This window comes from Hydra viridissima, unplaced genomic scaffold (genome assembly GCF_058129835.1).
Source record: "Hydra viridissima isolate aposymbiotic clone 2 unplaced genomic scaffold, HvirCarnegie_v1 scaffold_52, whole genome shotgun sequence".
Classification (NCBI taxonomy): domain Eukaryota; kingdom Metazoa; phylum Cnidaria; class Hydrozoa; order Anthoathecata; family Hydridae; genus Hydra; species Hydra viridissima.
The window spans coordinates 24,222-45,080 of NW_028324337.1; the positions used below are offsets into that span (position 1 = coordinate 24,222).

Sequence of the window (20,859 nt, forward strand, 5' to 3'; positions counted from 1 at the left end):
TGATACAAATCATCAATTTTGGGCCTTTTTTTGTACTAAGAGCCTGTTAGTAAAAGAGTAGTTCCGTCATGGTTGTGTAGATTTTGAAACCGCCAATGTAGGTTTTAATTTCCCAAATGAAATATAATGTAATGTAATATAAATGTAATATAATAGCATATATGACATATCACATTTTATTAGTCAGATAAAAAAAAAACACAGTTGTTTTGAATTCAAAACATGTTTTGAATTCAAAATATATCTAATTTTTTAAAGAAAAAAGTCTCATTTTTATTTGTTTTAACTGGAGTTTCATGGGCAAAGCAAAAGTTCACTGCTATTGTTTAACGTTTTTTTTAATATGCATTCAGAACAGAATTTTGATGTGTAATAGTAATTTTTGATTAAAATTTGTACTTTGCAAATATTGTAACTTAGATTAATTATAGAAAAAAAATCCTGATAATGTTTATTTGGAGAGAAATTAACATAAAATATATAAACAATGTTTTGTGCAAAAACTTCTTTAAAGTATATTTTTTGTCCTATTTAAATTATATCAAATTTAAAATGTATTTTATTTATGCAGATATTTATTTATGTGAAATTATTTTTAAAGGAAATAAAAACAAAAATGAGTGGAGGAGTATATGGTGGTGGTAAGAAATTTAAGTCTTTGTCATATATTTCAGACTTATAAATAATTGTTTCAAATAAATTGAAAATATTAAAAGCATTGCGGATTAAAAGCAATGTGGTTAAAGTGGTTGCCACCAAATAAATTTCTAAATTCCAACTGTCAGATGACAATTTACTTTCAAGGATCTTATTTTTCAAAAGAGATATTAAGATCCTTGAAAGCATAGTACTGTCATCTGACAGTTAGAAGGAAAACTGAGAATTATTATAGATACACAAATTAGAGATGTTAATGACACTGACATCTTGCCAAATTTTATTGATTTCTAATGCTAACACGAGAATACATATTTACGCACTTTGTAGTGTTGATATTGTAGTTAAAATTTTAGATAATAACCATGAATCAAATGATGATGAAGAATTTATAATGGTAATCATCCTATCCACTCTCAGCAGACAGGATGAGGAGTGTTTCAAGAGCTTTTTGGTGATGTAGTTTAAAAGAGTTGAAAAATTAAAAAGTTAAAACTTTGTTCACCTGAAAGAAAGAAGTAACAAGCAATTGGCTTTATTTAAGAAAACATAAAAATAAAATGTTTTTTTTTTTTTTTTTTTTTTTCCTCAAACAAGATTCTCAATTCTCAGACAAAAATGTTCTCTCAAGTTTTTTTGTTTTGGAAATTCTTAAAATATCATTCTGTATTTAAAATATCACTCTGTATTTAAAATCTTCAAAAAAAAAAAAAAGCTGCAGCTGGAACTAATCTGCTAGTTTTTTTAAAAATTTATTTTATTAAATTGAAAAAAAAAAGTAAAAAGTAAATTTTCAACAAAGATAGTTTTTTCATAAAAACTAGTAGTTTTCTAACAAACAAGGCATTTCAATCCATAAAATTAGTCAAATCATCCTCACAAAATGTGACTTCACCTATGCAAATGATTTTGAGTTGTTTTTGGTGTATTATTTTTATGTCAAATAAGACCCTTTAAACTTCCAGTTCATTTTTTAAAATATAGATGAAGTTGGTGCTGTAGTATTTGATGTTGGTTCATACTCAACAAGAGTTGGCTATGCTGGTGAGGACTCACCTAAGGTAAACAAAGTGATTTATGCTAAACTTTAAATCAATGGTTTTACCAATTAAATGAATTTAAATATACTGTATACAATAATTAATTTTCATTTTAGTTCTGTAAACAATATTGAAATCCACATTATGTCATCATGATCATGATGATCATGATCATGATTATGATTTTGTTAACTGTATTTACTATTGTTACTATTATTATTGTTATTGTTAATAGTATTATTATTACTATTATAGTTGCTATTATTAAACCTTGCAATATCTATTGCAATATCATTATATCATACTGTTTTTTAGGGGGAGATTTCTACATCAATTGGTGTAATTAATGACCAAGATGAAGCAATGGAATTAGGTTAATGTTGTTATTGTAAAACTTATGTAACATATTTCAGCTTTACAAATTTCACTGTTCCAACCAAATGATGATGCTCAAAGACTTTTTTACCTTACAACTAAGTAATTGAACTCTCAATGATACACCATGGATATCATTGTTTGTTATATGAACAAAGCATAATGACTTATAAATACTTTCAATTGAAAACTACTTAAACAGACTAGTGAGACTCAACTAAGAGTTCACCGTTTGTAACCTCTCAACAGGCATTGTCAGTAACCAGTGCTCTCAGTGACAATGCCTGCTGAGAGGTTACAAACAGTGAATCAATAGGTGGTATTTAATGTTCAGCTTGTCACTTGCTTCATATAACATTCTTTACATTAGAGGCAGCAATAACTCCATCAATAGCAGACTTTAAAGTTTAAGGGGGATAGCTTTTTGAATTGCTTCAAACACTTGAAGAAGGAATCACTTTTCTTCTTCATTGTTTGTGATAAATTGGTTGAGATCTTTAAATAACTTTACACACCTCCTAGCTGTGTTTTCACCTTTCATAACTTCTGAATCCTCTCCTTTCCTTGCTTGTAATCTTCACTTTCATTCAATGTTTCTGGTGGAATTGTCAGAAAGGATTCACCAATCTTTAAGCGTAACAGCTGTGAACATGTTTGCTGGCTTGCAAAATCCCCCAGGCAGATTCTTTTTTGAGGGTTGTAGCAAGATTGTTAATATTCTGTCAACAATCTTATCTGCTATAGAATGTTTATTGTAGAACATGGCTAGGCCTACAGTCTCATCTAGAAGGTACCACAAATGATTTTTTAAGACTTCCTAGCAGTGGTGCTTATTTAACAATCAACTGATTTGTACCTTCCCAGTTCTATTTAGTGTAACAGGTCTTGTACTGGAACCTCAGTGATAAGTGGAGCTTTTGCCTAAGCCTCACTATAATGTAGTGACACCGAACCTCAGAACCAATGAAGTTCAGTTTCTTCCTTCTTTATGAGATTGAACACATCACACTGATCATGAAACAGGCATAAATTAATTGCATCCAGTAGTTTGGCAATCTAGCATGCATGATGAATTGGTATAGGAGCTCTTCAGTGAATTGTTGATGGTAGACTGTCAAGGATAACCATTGTTAGCCTGATGTATTCTTGAAAGTTATTTGTAATATCTGACTTGAGTGTGGTTCTTTTCAGTATAGTCCTTGAAATCCAAGCACTGATTGATGAAAGGCTTCAGTTCCCTGTTTTACTTCAAGTTTTAAAAAGTTGTCACCTGTTACCACCTCAAGCTTTAAAGTTGTAATGTATAGAGAATGAGATGTTCCACAGCACAAAGTAAATATTATGGCCAAAATCTATTCCATGACATGGTGACAGCAAGGTAACCTTTTTTTGGGCCACCCTAATTATCATATATGATGATTAAAGTCTTTAGATAAAATGACACAGAAAATCCATCAATTATATAAATTTATTTTTAAAAAAGTCACTTACATTGCCAATTAAAAAAATGAGTAAAGATATTGTTATAAATTTTGAATACTGCTCTAATGTGTTAGACAATTAGGGATGAATCACATGGTTTGTTACCAGGAAATTAAAGTTTTACATCAATGATGCCCAACATTTAGCAGTATTACTGATAAACTTTAGCTGTTGTACCCTGTGATGGCAGAAATTTTGCTGTTCAACAGAACTGATTGCAACTTTAACTAGATTTGAGCACTTTTACAGAACAAACATTGAGAATGTACTAATAGGCACAGGTTCACTGTGAGTTCATTAAAATGCTGATGTCCAGACACTTCAGCAAATATCAAATAAAACTCCTCAAAACAGGAAAGTATTTTAAGCTGTATCTTATTTTTGATATAACAGAGGCTCTGAACCTAGAGCTATAATGTAATATCACTCAACTCATCAGATGAACATTCCATTTTTAGATTGAAACTACAATCAGCTCATTTATGTGATATCAACATGGCAAACAGATAAGTAGCTTCTACAGCTATGTTGAAGTAAACTACATGCTCCAGCTTTACTTTTTTTCCATGGCGTCAAAATACATAAACTGAAGTTTGTTTTCCAAGTGCCAGTTTTTGATGAACTCAAAACAGCAGATGTTGGTTTTACCAAATTTACTTGTTATTATAGTAACATTGAGTAACTTCATGACACCACTCCCTAAAATACTTTCAAAGCAAACCAATCAACATTCTCACTACCAGTCAGCAGGTAGAATCTTACTCCCTCAATGTACTGTTAGCAGTAGGCCTGTCAGGTCATTAGCATTAAATGATTCCTTTTTTTTAATAGTAGTATTTGATGTTGCCTGATTATCTTCTAATCTAGATTGAATGGTATTAATATAAATGAGGTAAAGTATTACTGGCCTCCTTAAGGTCAGTGAGGTCTGCCCATTACATATAAAACCTTTCTGCAAATTTATAAGATTATAGCATTAAGAAACAAATAAAATTTTTTGCTTAACAAAACTGTGTATGAGTAAGGTTCAGGCATTGTAAATGGATTGTGAAATGTCTGCGACTTATTGCATTGTATTAAAGTTTTTTTGATCAAAAGTTATTTTTCTTTTCTTAAGATAACAAGTTAGCGAAACCTGCCCTACGCTATCATTTTGATCCTCAACATTTCTTTCCTCTCAGTAATAAAGAGATTGTCAATCCATTGAAAGATGGTATGATTGAAGATTGGGATCTATTTGAACAATTGCTTAATCATATATACAAGGAGCATATACAAGATGATTCATCTGCCCATCCTGTACTTATGTCTGAAGCTTCAGTAAGTTTATTATTATCAATCTAAATATTTTGTTATTTGATATATTTGATTTTGTTATTTAAGATAATTAATTTGCAACTGATCAATAGAAGTAAGATCAGTATAAGTAAGTTTAAAGTTTCTTTGTTTGAAGGAAAGTCTCTCTTATCTTAAGTGCAAAATATTTTTACACTTAAAATGTATGGAAACTTGCTTGTAAAAGTTTTGCAATCCAATTTCACTCTGTTTTTTTTTTGGTTTTAGTGGAATACTAAACCTAAGAGAGCAAAATTAACAGAACTGATGTTTGAAAAATATGATGTTCCTGCTTTTTTTGTGTGCAAAAATGCAGTATTGGCAGCATATGCTCATGGTCGTTCCACTGGTGTTATAATTGATTCTGGTGCTACTCAAACAAGCGCTATACCTGTGCATGATGGGTATGTTTTACAAAGAGGTGAGATGTTTAGTTAACAAAAATTACATTTTCTATAGATATATGTAGAAGATAAAAAGTTATTGAAATAAGTTGTTGATGTTGTTTGTTACTTTTTACTAAATTGAGAAAATGAGAAACATTTTGGTAAAAAAAATAACTTGGTAAAGTAAGAAATATAAAGTTTTACAAAATTTTATATTTCTTACTCTACCAAGTTATTTTTTTTTACCAAAATGCTTCTCATTTTACCAACAGATATTATTATACCAATATTTTGAGGTGAATTTTCAGTATCAGTTCTTGAAAAAATTAACTTGTGAATATTGTGAGAAGCTTAAGGCCTTGTAAATTATAAATTAGTGGAAATTTTTTAGATTATTTCTTTAGTGTAATATGGTATTATAAAAATATAACACTCAGGTATGAATACTTTTATTTTTAATTTATAAAGGAATTGTTCGTTCACCAATTGCTGGCGATATTCTAACAAGTCAATGTTTAGAGTTGATTCAAGAGTGGGGGATTGATGTAGTTCCATATTATATGATCAAATCAAAAGTATGACTAAAAATTTTGCAAATGAATATAAAGTTCAATAAATTAGTGCTGTTTATTTTTTTTGAAATTATTTTTCTTTTGTCTCTTCTTTGTTCATAATTACATTCATGTTTCTCTGTGTGCTTCTTTCTCCATAGCTACTACTCACTGTTCATTTTTGAAGGTTTTCAGATGAAGTGATTTTTATTTTAAGCTTTTTTTAACAACTCGTTGTAAAATGTTGAGATGATATAGAAATGATAAGTTATGAACTTATGCAATCTAAACACATTTTTGAAAATTTCCTTACAGTCTTATTAAACCATATGCAACAACAATAGCTCTCAATTTCTATTGAGAGCCATGGTTATAAGCTCCTGGAACTTACAAATCACTAATAGAAAAATTTAAAACACTTAGAACTCTATAATCACCTTGTTGACCCCAATATCTTTCTAGTTCCATGGTTAAAAATCAAATAATGATGATGTATTTTGATGATGTGTCAAACATGTTGATGATGATCTTGTCCTTCATTTACACCAAAATGAATATCAATAAAATAATAAAAAAAGTGATGTGATTTTTAATTTGTTTTCAACTGTTTCTATCTCATGTACCATAGAATAAATATTGACCTTATTATATTTTTATTTTTAAGAAAAATCATTCTTAAATAGACCTTGCATCCTTGATGTCATACTAAATCATACAGTTATATTTTAAAATGTTATTGAAATAAAAAATAAATCAATAAAAAACTATGTTTAATTAAAATTGACACAGCAATAATAAACATAAATATTTAAAATATTTTCCACATACTTTTTTAGTAATGCATATTTTATACATTGATTTACCAAGATTGTTGCAAATTCTGATCAAAACTCTTCTCTAGATGAGGTCTAGTTTGTTACTTTAAATTTACTTTCAACAATAAAAATTATGTGCTTCCACTTTTCCAAAAATCAAGCAATTCTCTACTTTCATCACCTTAATCTTGTGAATCTTGGCTGTTATCATTGGTTTTCTAATTGTTTCATAAACACCAATGTTTTTTTGAACTAAAATGTTTTCTAATTAAAGGTTTTGATAAGTTCACAATAACTTGGGTTGGCTGTTGCTTGATAAGCTTGGGTTGGCTGTTGCTTGATAAAATTTAAGGCTGTTCTTGTGACCTGTAGTTTTTTATGACCTTTTGATTCTGGTTAATATCGGATGCCAACAAAGTCTTAAATGTTCTCAGAATGTTTCTGACGCAGTTCTTCGAAATTATTAATTCATTTGTTATTTCCTCTGATACTGATTCTGATGCCATCTTTGCAAACTTTTTTATCCATATCCGTGCATCTTAACTTTCAGATTTTAAAAATTTAAAACAAAATTTTTAAATGTAGCAGAGCTGGTCATAATTAGTAATTTTTTGAAATTAGTTGATAAAATAGTTATGAATTACAGTTAGTTTGAGAAAATAGTATAATAAAAATCAATTTAAAATAGTGTGTCTATTTTTTTAAAATTTTATCTCTTGGTGTCTTTATGTGCACATGATAAAACTGAGTTAATAAAAAAGTAATGAACTAGTGAACTTGTTAGTGACATAAGTTATATAGAAAAACATTTTTCCTGTCATGAAAATAAAAAGTCTTTATGAAATGAAGTTATTTTTTATGGCATTTTGAAAAAGGAATTATCAATCTTAATGTACCTCTATTTTTTTGAAATCACTGTATATCTTATTTTAGGTTCAATATTGAAGTAATGTAGACCTTTTTACTAAAATTCTGTGTTAGTTCAAACCCAAATAGGCTCAATTTAAGTTTGGTGCCCAAGATGGCCGAGGAATTTTACTTCATCTTCTGTTTACAGTTTAATTGTACAAACTGTATGGGTAGGAAACTAATCTTGTTAAGGCTGCTGTAATTCAACATTCATTTTTTTGTTATTTGAGCCTATCTCTTGGGGTCAGCAGTAGTTTTCTTGCAACTGCATACACACTGTTTTAAAAATCCTTAAATGCAATTAAACTCATCAAGATCTACATAAATACTGGATAAAATAGTGCATCATTTGTTTACCTGAGGAAAGAATTTAATTGAAATCAATTTAACATATAATGCGCCTATTATCTTTTTTTACTAAATTTTATCTTAGGTTTTTTAAATTAGCACAATTTTTCCTTTCTTGAATGAAGCCTGCAAATTTATTGTTTTATTGCAGGTTTCTGTTAAGCAAGAAAAAATTTACTTCATGTTTGGTTACTTTTTTTCTAATGCTTTAAAAAATATAAATTTTTAAAAAACTTTATTATTTTTTTTAAACACTTATACAATTAGCCAACTGTTATATTTTTATTATTTTTATGTAGAAACAAGTTGAGGAAGAAGCTCCAGCTGAATTTACTTTGCGTGATTTACCTCCACTCACAGATTCATATAAATCCTACATGAAAAATGTAATTTTGTATTTTTTAAAAATAGTTTGTTCTTTAATTACATTTTAAATGTTTGTATTTTTTCTTAAGTATTTATATTTTTTTATATATTTATATTTTTAAAATATCAGCATAATAAATTTCCTACAAGTAAAAATTAAGTTTTTTTAAGTTCATATACAGGATGTGACAGCAATTCACAGGCTATTTACTAGACTTATGAAATTTTACAGACAAAAAAATTCACTTCTGATAGATGGTTGTAAAAGAAAAGTTCAAGACAAATGCCTTGCCTACTTTAAGAATCAATTAGATTTCCATTTTTTCAATGACAGCCTCTTGACATGGACAGAAGGTCTGGAAAATAATGATGAAGTATTTTTTTAACATAGTGTTCCAAGCTTTTGTAATGGATCATTTGAGTGGATCTTTTTGCATCCCTTGCGCTGCAAAATGTTCTATATTGAATAATCAAGTGGATTCAAATTTGGAAGAGCCCAAATCTGGAAGAGCCCAAAAGTGTTAGAGCCATATTGTTTTATAAAAACTGTTGGGTCTTTTTGACACCATAACTCAGAACTCCATCCTATGTTGGAATACATATTTCCTGTCTTCTTGAGCAATAGTACTACCTTCTTTTTCGAAAGGCTGATATAAACCTATAAAAAGCTGATGGATAGACATTTTTCACCATTTGAAGCAGCAACATCTAGCATTGTTATTGACTGATGATGCTTTATATGAGGCACCTTCTCCTTTTTGAACAATAAATTGTTTATTATTTCTGTTGATCAAAAATTTTCTTAGATGAGGAACTATTTGCTGTTGATTGTTGAAGTTTAAATACAGACTGTAAATTATTGTTGCACTAGCAACCTTTGGAACAACTTTCCGATTGTTGAATAAGAAATATAAGTTACCATTAGTTAAAGTTACCATCAATAAGAGGTTATAATAAAACAAAAATACTTCTCAGTTTTTATTTGTATAGTTCTAAACCTGTGGGGAAGTTGGTAGTGGACAACCATTTTAATGTAGTTTGATATGCAAGTTATTATCAACATTAGTTCAATATATAGTTGAGTCATCTTCTACAAAAAACAAATAAAACAAAGCTTTTGTATTTTTGAAAACTAAACTCATTAGAAGAATTAATTTGCCAACCATGTTAACATTTTATTAACTCATCAATTGCTTTAAATGAATGGGTATCATCTGGGATGGTAGTTTCTCACTGAGTAAGACATGTACCAGAAAAAATCTGCACATGTTCTGATGTGGTGTTTATGGTAACTGCAAATTATTTTAAATAGCTAATTGTTTTAAATTGTCATTGTATTAGTGTTATTCAAGATCTACACAACTCTGTTATTAAAAAACAATTAGTTTTAATTGAAATGTCATCAAATCAAAATAAGAAGCAAGAAAAAATTTTACATTTTCTTGTTGAAAATCCTGGTGTATCAATCAAAACAATTTCTAAAGATTTGCAGATTGTTTTAAGAACAGTGCAGAGCATTGTGAAATGATTTATGAACACTGGTACAATCAAAAGGAAATCAGGAAGTGGATGAAAAAAAGGTTTTATTTCACAAGATCTTGTTAAAAAAGTGAAAGATCCCTTAGACAGAAATCTGGAGACTTCTGTTTGAACTTTAGCAAATAAATTTAAGACAAGTGGAAATTATGGCTATAAATCTTATAAAAAAAAAAGTTCCTCATCAAGAAGAAAAGCAAGAAAGTGTTGCAATTTGTCATCCAGCAACTAATCGCAAATATTATTCAGCAAATAATTGCAGGAAACTGAATTCCAAATATAAATGCATTTGAATGCAAAAATTAGCTAAAAACTTTTTAGTTTGGCAAGTAGTTTGTGAATGTGGTGAAAGAACCTCTTGTTTTTTTTACTACAATTAACACCGAAACATACATCAAAGAATACCTCAATACGCATCTTTTGTTGTTTTTAAGATCTCACAAGGGTAATCCGTTATTTTGGCCTGATTTAGTAAATTTCTGTAGGGACAGGGTTCAACTCATAATAATATATGAGTATGTAGACTTGCTCCCTGTGTTTTAAAAACATTGATTCAATTTGATCCATGCATGTGAATGTGAGGTTTTCAGTCTTTTGTTATTTAAACTTAATCCATTTTTCTTCAAAATTGGGAAGACTAAAAAAAGGTGTTACATAGAGATTTGTATTTCTTAGATTTATTGTTAAATTTTGTAAATAAGCTAAAAATTTTAGTAAATTATATATAAATTATCTTATCCAGTTAAACAATTCAACACTGCACATTCATTTGCCATCACTGTCATAGTTTAAATTTGATAGTATTCTTTCATGTATTAATCTAAAAATAGTATAAACAAAGATAATATTCATGAGCTATGTTGTTCATGTATTACAACCTAATTATATAATCATAGTAGTTTTCTGATGTTGACAAAGTTCCCAGTAAAACTAAATTAAATGCTAAAGATACTGGCTTTTTAATTTTCTACATTTTAATGCAACATTGACTTTATAAACTAGTTTTCTTTACCTCAACAGATTCCAAGTTGTTTTAAACTTTGAGCTTGTGTTAAATTGAACTTAGAGCTTGTGTTAAAATAATTCTTTTATGTTCTGAATCACTTTCCATAATTCTACTTCCTTAGTTCCACTTCCAGGGTTCGCTTGGTACCCTTTTTTTTTTTTCTAATGCTTAACTATACATAGGTTATAAAATTATTAAAAATTGAAAACTGTTTGAATTTTTTGAATATTGTTCAAATAAGAAAAATTGCTAATAATAAAGTTTATTTTGCAAAGTAAATCCCTGAAAAAAAATTATATTTTACAATGTTTTAATCCTGCCTGTAAAATTAAGCTCTAAAACTATTTCAATACACTTAATGATTTAAGATGAAATATTAAGCATCATTTTAAATAAATGATTTGTCTAAACCAAAATATTATTTACAGGCAGAAAGATGTACTAAGTGTATTTTATTGTTGTTTTACTGACTTTAAATTTCAGGAGTTAGTTCGAGATTTCCAGAAAAGTTGTTTACAAGTTTCAGATAGTCCATTTATACAGAGGTAAGTTTTTTGTTCAATCTCACAATTTTTCATAAAACTGACATTTAGTTCCATAATTTTTGTTTTTAATCATTGCCTTGTAATCAAATCTTCCAACTTAGAAACTATAGAACTTAGATGTATATCAGCGTAGAATGAACAAACTGCATTCCTCAGTTGCTCTGAATTTTTGAGTTTTGCTTCAGAAATTACATGATGTTGCTTATTTAATCATGTTCTCATTCACTGTTTTGTTAAAATACCAGTTATTCGGTTTGTTAAGAGTCAGTTATTTAACATAATTTTTCTCTTTACTACTCTTTAATTTAAAGTCCTTTCACTCATTTTACTCAATTTTTCCACTGAAAGTCACTATGTTCTACAGTATTGTGAAAAGTTTAAGAACCACAAAAAAAAAGAAATCAAAATTTATTTTTATTTTTAAATTTTTATTTGACCGAACATATTTTTCTGGTAAAAAAAATAATAATAATAAATTTTAGAAAATAGACAAACAAAATAAAAAATATTAATAATGATTAAAACCTTTAAACAAATTAAAAAAATGCATTTAAAGTTTTATAGGTAATTTTTATTTAAAAAAAAATTGTGAAAAATTTTTTACCTAATACCGCTAAATTCTACTATCAATTTTTAAGCACTCATTTATACGATTTGGTATTGAGTCTATTAAATTCTCTAAAATATGATTGGGAACATTTCCAAGTATTGCTGGTAAAATATTGCACAACTCCTCAAGGCTCCTTGTTGCTTTCTTGGCAATCTCTTTATCAAGCCAACTCCAAAGATTTTCAATGCAATTTAGATCTGGGCTGTTTGGTGGCCAACTTAGACACTCAATATTTTTGCCTTCGAACCATTCAGAGACAGTTTTAGCCCTGTGACATGGTGCATTGTGTTGCTTGAAAATGAACGGAACGCTTTGCTCAAGTGCATCAATTGACGGTAACATGTTGTTATTTAAAATATCGGCGTAATAAATAGAGTTGAGTCGACCATCAAATAATTTAAATATACCAAAACCATAGTATGTCATGCAGCACCATATTCCAACTGACCCGCTACCTTGTTTTGTTCTTTGAACGATACAATCAAGATTATATTTTTCTGAAGACTGCCTGCAAATCATAATTTGGTTTTTTCAGTTATCAACTTCGATATTCATCTCATCACTGAACATTACTGTTCTCCATTTTTGTTTAGACCATTCTTTGATGCTTTGGCAAAGTTATTTTTGCCTTTTTATATGTTGTTTGAAAAGTCACGGTTTTAGAACATTTTTTTTCCATAACATTGTTAGCTTATAGTTTCCTACGCACAAGCGATGCCGATGCTTAACATCCATTTGAAAGTTTCCATTCCCTTCTTAATTCATGCGACGGCATGGTTCTGTTTTTCTTCGCCAACCTGATTAAAAAGCAATCATCATTGGGTGTCCTCAAATGCAGTCTTCCAGAACGATGGCGATCAACGTAAGATTTCATCTCTTTGAATCTTTTGATGATTGTTAGCACCGAACTATGTGATCGCTTCATTATTTTTCCAATTTCACGAGCGGATTTATCTTCCTGGAAAAAATGCACCACTTTTACACGATCTTCATAGGTAATAGCTTTTCTGCTCATTTTTTCAAAAAAGAACTTTTTTTTTGTTTGAAATTAAATATTTTTATTGCTTTTTTGGTAATGACTTAGGTCATTGATAGAATATTCAAACAAAAAAGGTAAAAATAGTTTTAAAAAATGTTGAAAAAGCTTTAGCACAAAAAATTCTTTGTGGTTCTTAACTTTTTTACAAAAAAATATATAAAAAAATTAACACATAAAATTTAATCCTTATTTTTACAGGTTCTATTAATTAATTAAAAAGAAAAAAAATCTTCTTTTTTCTCATGTTCTATTTAATGTTTGAAAAAAATTACTATTTTATTATCTTTAGAATAAAAGTTAATTAAATTTTTTTGAAAAAAATATTTTTTTTATTTAGTGGTTCTTAACTTTTTCACAAAGCTGTATTTGTGTCAATCATTGTGCTCTTTAACAGATTTTAATTGATTCTATAATTGCTGTTTTTAAAGCAATTATTTTTTATGAAGATTTCTTGCAGCTTTTTTTCAGTTAAACATGTTCTGTCTTTAACAGTACTTTCAGGTGATTTTAGATTATCTTTCTGGGGATGTTGAACAGCTGAACCTTTGCTATACTAACTATTCTTTTATCAATTTTGACAGCACCTTTTATTCCTTGTGTTTGGAGTTTTTGTTGTGATTTTAAAACATTCATGGTCTTTAAAACCCCATATGATAACCTAATGTGAACTCAGGTAATCTCTGAAGCAATAGAGTTTTTTTAAGATTTTTGAAGCATTTAAAAAAAAATTATTTTAATGAGATTTTAGTTAATCAGTACCAAAAGAATTTTGATTCATTGGAATATAATAAGGATCATTACATCTAAAACTATAGTATATATCTTAAAGCAAATGACATAGCCAATTAACATATTCTATGGTGTCATTTTAATATTGGGATTGCTTATCATTCAGCATTTTTACAATTTTTTTAGTGAGTTGGAAAATGTTCCAGGTCTACATTATGAGTTTCCTAACGGCTATAATCGTCAGATTGGAATTGAAAGATTTCGCATTAGTGAAGGTCTTTTTGATACTACCCACATTAAAAGTATCAAGGTAACATTTACATAAAAAAATAATATAACAGTTACATTAAATTAATGCAGTATTTACATTAAAGTATTTATACTCAAAAATGGATTTATTATCATATAATATTGCACTTAGTTGAAGTTCGTTGCCCCACTCCCAACTTTCCATTTTAGTGTGTTTATGCTCTTTGTATTTTGCAAAAGTTGTTATAAAACTTGTTATGAATATTTGAATGTATGTTATGTGTATGTATGTTGTATATGTGTGTATGCATGTATATATGTATGTATGTATGTATGTATGTATGTATGTATGTATGTATGTATGTATGTATGTATGTATGTATGTATGTATGTATGTATGTATGTATGTATATACATATATTAGGGTTATTCAAAAAAAGTAAATTTTCAAATCTAAAAAACCATACCCCCTAAATTTGGGGCAAATGTATAAAAAATGAGTCTCAAAAAGTTTGAGCGCTATTGGATCATTTTTGACCCCCCTCCCCCCTCAAGCTAATAATTTAGGGAAAAAATGACCGAAACGTGGTCATTTTTGGGTGTCTTGAGGGAGGGGCAATTTTTTTTTTCTGCTACATATATATCGGCCTATATTTTTGTTTAAAAATATATGGTTTTTTTCCTACCGCTCAAAAATCTGTTTGGTTGTATTGAAAGTCATGAAAATTGATATTTTTTAAATGTATTTTCTGTTGCGCCTAATGTTATATACTTATATTTTCGTGCAAATTTTGGTAGTTTATAACTTTAAATTTTTCTAATAAATACAGAATAGTACATATAATAAACATTAAAAATGAGTGAAGTACAACTTAGGTTGATGAAAAAGGAACTTTTTATTATAAAAGAGGCAAAACCAGCTATATCAGGTAGAAACATTTTTATTAATACTGGATCTATATAATGAGTCATTAGTTGCTAAAATATTTACTAAAGAATGTCTAAATTTTTCTATTTAGATATACAACTTCCAACAGGCTTGGATATTCTTCAACATTTAATATATAACCAACAATGTCGATCTGCACCAATATCAAATATTATTGCTTGTCCCCCTAAAAAAAATTTTTCTAGATGTTCAGATTGTTGTGAATGTATTTTGTCTAAAATCAAAGACCCTGGATTAAAGCTGGATTTGATGTGTTAACCGATTTAAGTTTAGTTAAAAAACTTTTTAATTTGCATAAGTCCTATTCCAACTTGAAAAAAAATGCAAAAAGGGGAACTAGTGGTGATTTGGCTAAACAAACGATTTTGAGATAGAAATAAAAAAACTTTTTTGGGCTGGTAATTCTAATCTCAAAAACATGATCAGTAAAGATAAAAAAAGATCACTAAAAGACAAGATTGAAGATCTAAAATTTCTTGAAGAAAGGTGAAAGAAAGTTTGTCATTGGTTCAGAGGATATTAAGTATAGAAAAAAGGTATTCATTGCTTTTAATTAACTTCTTTATCTCTGGTTCAACTTCTATTCTCTTTTCCACTAATTCTTAAATTAAAAACTAAAACTACAATTTTTATGTAAATTAGGCAAAAGAAAGTATCAGGAAGAAAAATCGTTCACAGCCTAAGAGTTTGAGAGATGATATACCCAACGTTGAACTTATAGACACAATTCTAAGCGATGATTCTTCAATTGAGTCTGATTTCAATCCAGGTGATTGGTATCATATAGAAGTCTCTGAAAACCCAGACACAGTAAATGCAAAAATTCCAAAAGATATTTTTGCTGGTAATGTTTTGCTTACTGCTACAGCCTGTGATATATCACCAAATGTTTTACAGAAGGTAACAAATGCAATTCTATATCAATCAGGTGTTGATCTTAAAGACATTAAAAGCAGTCAGTCTACCGCATATAGAAATATGAAAAAAGAAAATGAAAACACGGCAACCATTTCAAAAGAAGATGTTAAAGCAGCCATAGACGCATCTCCATATCCATGTATAATTCATTTTGATGGCAAGACCTTGTTTGAGCTAAACAAAGAAAAAATGTTAAAGAAGGATAGAATGGCTGTTTTAGTTAACATTAATAGAGAGACTTACCTATTTGGAGTACCTCCACTAGTGTCATCCACTGGTCAGTTCTTAGGTGTAATGGACTTAATTAAGGAGTATCAACTTACGGCAAAAACTAGGGGAATATGCTTTGATACAACATCATCCAACACTGGGACGAATAAAGGATCAGTTTCCAGAATATCTAAAGAACTGGATAAGTATCTCCTCCAAATAGCATGCAGGCATCATGTGACTGAATTAAGAATGCTTCACTTTTAAAGAAGGCAGCTATGAAGTCATTAACATTTTGCAAAGCATACGTTGGTAAACCAGGTATTATAAGAGATGATAGAAGTGAGCTTGCAGAATTAGTTGTCACTTATCCCCTATAACATATAAAGTAAGAAAAACTGGTGCTATTCATCATGCAAGATTTTTAGGAAAAGCAATTTATTATCTAAAGCTTCAGCTTTTATCCAATCAACTTACATTTGTTTAGGAAAGTGACAAACTGAAAATTGAAATTAAGCTTATTACAGAATTTATTGTTTGCTTTTATGCAAAATGGCATCTGCAATCTGAGAATATCATCAAAATGGCATCTGCAATCAAAGAATGTCATCCTTTTCTTGACATTACAGCCATACATCAAATGCATCTGTACAAGAAGGTATGTACAAAACCATTAGCTGGCGATGCTGTATTAGAGTCTCAGTATAAACATTGCTGGTATTTGGATTCAACAATGATACTTCTAGCTTTGCTAGATGACGAGTTAGCATCAGATGAGAAAGCAAAAATTGCATCAGCAAGCCTGTCATTTGATATGCCTAGCTCTGACTATTATAAACCTGAGAATAAAGTTAAGCAAGATATCAAGGAAATTTATAAAATGAATACAAATATTGGGAAAAAACCACCATCCTTGTCTGCCTTGGTTGATGTCTTTTCTTACCTGATTTTTGACATGATTGGGTTTGATAAGCAACGAGCTCAAGACTGGCTCTCACTTCCACCAAACTATTGGCATACTCAGTCATGTTTCAAAAGTTTTCAAAAATATGCTGAAACTTTGATTTTTGTAAATGACCATTCAGAATGGTCAATAGGTATGATGGGGCAGTATATTCATAGATATTCTGATGAAACTGAAAAGCACAACAGATTGCTCACTGTGGACAAAGTTCGATCTGTATTCAGGTCACCAGAACAAAAATCCGGTACAATTTCAAAGACTAAGTTTAATGATGGGCTTGGTGTGATGCGGAGAAAGATAAAAATTTAAACTTGATTATTATTAGATTTTCAAATGTTTTTTCTGTTATAAAACTTGAATAGAAATTTATCTTTTTATTTATTCTTGCTCATTTTGATTTTTCAATATAGATAAACGACATTGCTGAGGTCACAACCAACCACTGTTCATTCTTTCTGGCAAAGTGAAGTTGCTTGCCCCCTCCAGCATGTCTTGGGAATAGTCAGAGAGGCCCTGTGTGTGTATATATATATATATACACACAGGGCTTATTTATCTGGTTATGTATATATATATATATAAACCTAACCTAACCACAAAAATACTAGTTTTCATGATTTTCAATACCACCAAACATAGATTTTTGAGAAGTGAGAAAAAAACCATATATTTTTAAATAAAAATATAGGCCTATATACATATAGCAGGAAAAAAAAAAGTTTGAAAAAAAAAAATAGCCCTCTCCTTTAAGACGGCAAAAAATGACCACTTTCCGGTCATTTTTCCCCTACATTATTAGCTTGAGGGGGGGGGGGTCAAAAGTGATCCGATAGCGCTCAAACTTTTTGAGGCTCATTTTTTAATTTAGGGTGTATGGCTTTTTAGATTTGAAAATTTACTTTTTTTGAATACCCCTAATGTATGTATGTATGTATGTATGTATGTATGTATGTATGTATGTATGTATGTATGTATGTATGTATGTCTATGTTATGTATAGGGCTTCGAAAGTACCACTCTTTTAGGCGCTCCTCATGTGATTAACACTTGCATTGGAATGTGCGATATTGATATTAGACCGGTAAGCCTATGTAATTTACTAAACTTATTTACAAAAGTTGACAATAAGTCTAATGTTTGTATTTTACGTTCATTTTAATTTTTTTGTAGGCACTCTACAACAGTATTGTTGTGGTCGGAGGAGCCACTCTTATTAACGGTTTTGTTGAGCGTCTTAACCGTGAGCTTCTTCAAAAAACCCCAAATGTATGCCTCTTACCTCCTTTTTAATCTTTCACTTTAAAAGAACACCATAAAATAGCCAAACAATAGGTTTAAAAAAAATGTTAAGGAAATTATTTAAATTTTCTCAATTTGCTTCTTAACAAAATTTTAATCATTAAATGTATAAAATTTATTTACAAATGTACAAACATTTAAAAATAATTTTGAAACTTGGTATAGAAACTGCACCATGATAGTTGCTGTAACTGCACCATGATAGTTGCAATAATGAGATAATCATGCTTGTTATTTCTAATTTTCTTCTTAAATGTGTTTTCTCTTGATGGGTTTCTTCTTTTAGAACATGAGATTAAAACTTGTATCAAATAATCAATCATCTGAAAGGAGGTTTAGTTCATGGATAGGAGGTTCAATACTCGGTTCACTGGTAAGTCAGTCAAACTCAAAATGAACTCTTTGGTGTGTCCCTATAGATCAGCTGATTTTCCGTTTTCAATGTTTTGTTCCATTAATAAAATTAGTGATTTTAAAATTATTGATTTTTAGGGTTCATTTCAGCAAATGTGGGTTTCAAAGCAAGAATACGAGGAGTCTGGGGCTAAAGTAGTTGAAAAGAAATGTCCTTGAATACCAAAGTGAACGATTTAAAAAAGCACATTGTGAAGCAATATTTATATTAAATATCTTAGGGGAAAAACCGAGTTCGTTCTCACTTTCGATCACCGTTTGAAAGATTATCTGGGTTAATGAAAGCCATTTTAAAAACTTAAATGAAAATTGTATTATAAGATAAAAAGCTGACAATTTTCTGCTTTTACATTTATGTATTTCTCACCTAAAACGCGTTGTTGATTTATACGAGGCATTTATTGCGAAATAATGGATATTGCGAACTTTTTTCGCAATATCCATTATTTCTTGCCTTACCAAGTAAGTGTATTTATATTGAAGAAAGCTAATCTATAATATAAGTCCTACAGAAATGCGTAATGTTTAATGTTCAATGCTTAACGTCGTTTCGTCATAAGTTACTAGGCTTTGAAAGAGCGCGTTTTCAAAATGCACGCGGCCATCGGCAAAAGATCCATGAAGCGAGTTAAAACTTTTTTCCTTTTGGTATTAAATTATTAATTTAGATTTGGAATTTAAATATTAGTTCAGATATATTACATAAAGAATCATATTAAGATAAATAATCATCGCTAAGATCATCTTATAATTGAGTTAAGTATATAAAATAGTTACATTTTTATTAGGTAAAGTGGAAGGGATTTAAATTTTTATTAGATAAAGTAGAAAGGATTTAAATTTTTATTATTAGATAAAGTAGAAAGGATTTAAAGTAGAAAGGATTTTAATTTTTTAAATCGTTTATATTTTGTTTGTTTTAGTTTTTCTTTTTGCAGTTTTTTTTTTATTATCTTATTTTCTAGAAGGAAAATAGGGGTATGGATGTTATTTAAAGTTATACTAATGCTATTTCCATAAAATGGTTATTACTAAATTGAATTTTCTGTGATGCTATTAACTATTTTTGTTCTTTTTTAGAAAATTTAGAAAAATAAATTAAAATTTTGTACCAACACTCACATGGCATGTCACATGTTATTGTATGTAAAGGTTAATTTTTGTTATGAGGATTACAATTCTTATGAAAAAAAAAGAAAGTAAAGAGTATTGTTTGTAAAAATATATTTTGTTTACTTTGAATCTTTTAAAATTTTCTCGCATCATTTTTAAAATTTTTGTTTGCACACGTTTATTGTTTGTATATATGCTTTTTTGATATGTATGTATATTTGGAAATAAGTGCTTCATAGTTGTTTTATCAATGTGTTTTTATAATAATGTAAAGTGTTTTTTTATTGTTTGTATATGTGTTAATATGTGTTATATAATTGTTTTAAAAATGTGTTTAAATATGTATATAAGGTATATATTTAACTTTATATACATATTTAAACACATTTATTGTGTTTATAGTTGGTACATATGTTTTTATTATGTCGTTTCTGTGTTTTCAAAGTGTTGTGACTTTGTAAACATCTACCTGAAAATCAATTAGTGTATTTTAGAGGAGCAGAACAAATGGCTTTAAACGCTGACTGATTACAATCTGCCTGTTAATGAGTTTATAGGCTTAATTCTAGAAAATTTTGATGAAAATGTTCAACAATCTATTGACGAAGCCAATCAAATGAGACTGTTGCTTATTGTCAATCAATTAAATGTATATAATGCTATCCTTGCTGCACTGAATGAGCAACCAAGTGTAGAAAATCAATATTCTGACCTTGACTAACAATTCTGCCTGTTGTGAAAAGAGGACAACCAGCTGAAATAGTAGAATCGTGTATAAAATGTTCTTTGCATTAGCAATAGGTGCAAAAGTTTACATTAACTGAAAATATGAGAGTACAAGATGGGGAAGGTGATTTTTCTCAATGGCTACTAAAGGTGAGTTTCCATTCATCCATTTTAACTATGGGAAGGGGGAAGGGATGGGAAAATTAATCACGTGAGCATGCGCAGTGATTAGTTTTCAAATGGGATGGGAAAACTAATCACTGCGCATGCTCACGTTTAATTTTCCCA

General features: G+C 29.1%; 1 protein-coding gene and 1 pseudogene across 1 annotated transcript; both read left to right on the forward strand.

The window, feature by feature from the left end:
- Positions 1-114: 114 nt before the first annotated feature.
- LOC145186528 (actin-like protein 6A) lies at positions 115-19,247 on the forward strand. Its single transcript, XM_090075833.1, has 13 exons — positions 115-641; positions 1,642-1,718; positions 2,013-2,070; positions 4,672-4,874; positions 5,118-5,310; positions 5,744-5,850; positions 8,198-8,284; positions 11,290-11,351; positions 13,916-14,039; positions 18,020-18,100; positions 18,190-18,285; positions 18,605-18,691; positions 18,811-19,247. Exons 1-13 carry the CDS (start codon positions 566-568, stop codon positions 18,889-18,891), a joined length of 1,332 nt encoding a protein of 443 aa, XP_089931959.1. The 5' UTR covers positions 115-565; the 3' UTR covers positions 18,892-19,247.
- LOC149876037 (uncharacterized) lies at positions 14,722-17,453 on the forward strand (annotated as a pseudogene).
- Positions 19,248-20,859: the final 1,612 nt, after the last annotated feature.

What these genes read in the sequence shown, in the direction of transcription:
- LOC145186528 (XM_090075833.1), top strand. Translation starts at nt 566, where the DNA reads ATGCAGATATTTATTTATGTGAAATTATTTTTAAAGGAAATAAAAACA. An exon ending in AGATGAAGCAATGGAATTAG is followed by an intron (nt 2,071 to 4,671) that starts GTTAATGTTGTT and finishes TCTTTTCTTAAG; the next exon opens with ATAACAAGTTAGCGAAACCT. An exon ending in GCGATATTGATATTAGACCG is followed by an intron (nt 18,101 to 18,189) that starts GTAAGCCTATGT and finishes ATTTTTTTGTAG; the next exon opens with GCACTCTACAACAGTATTGT.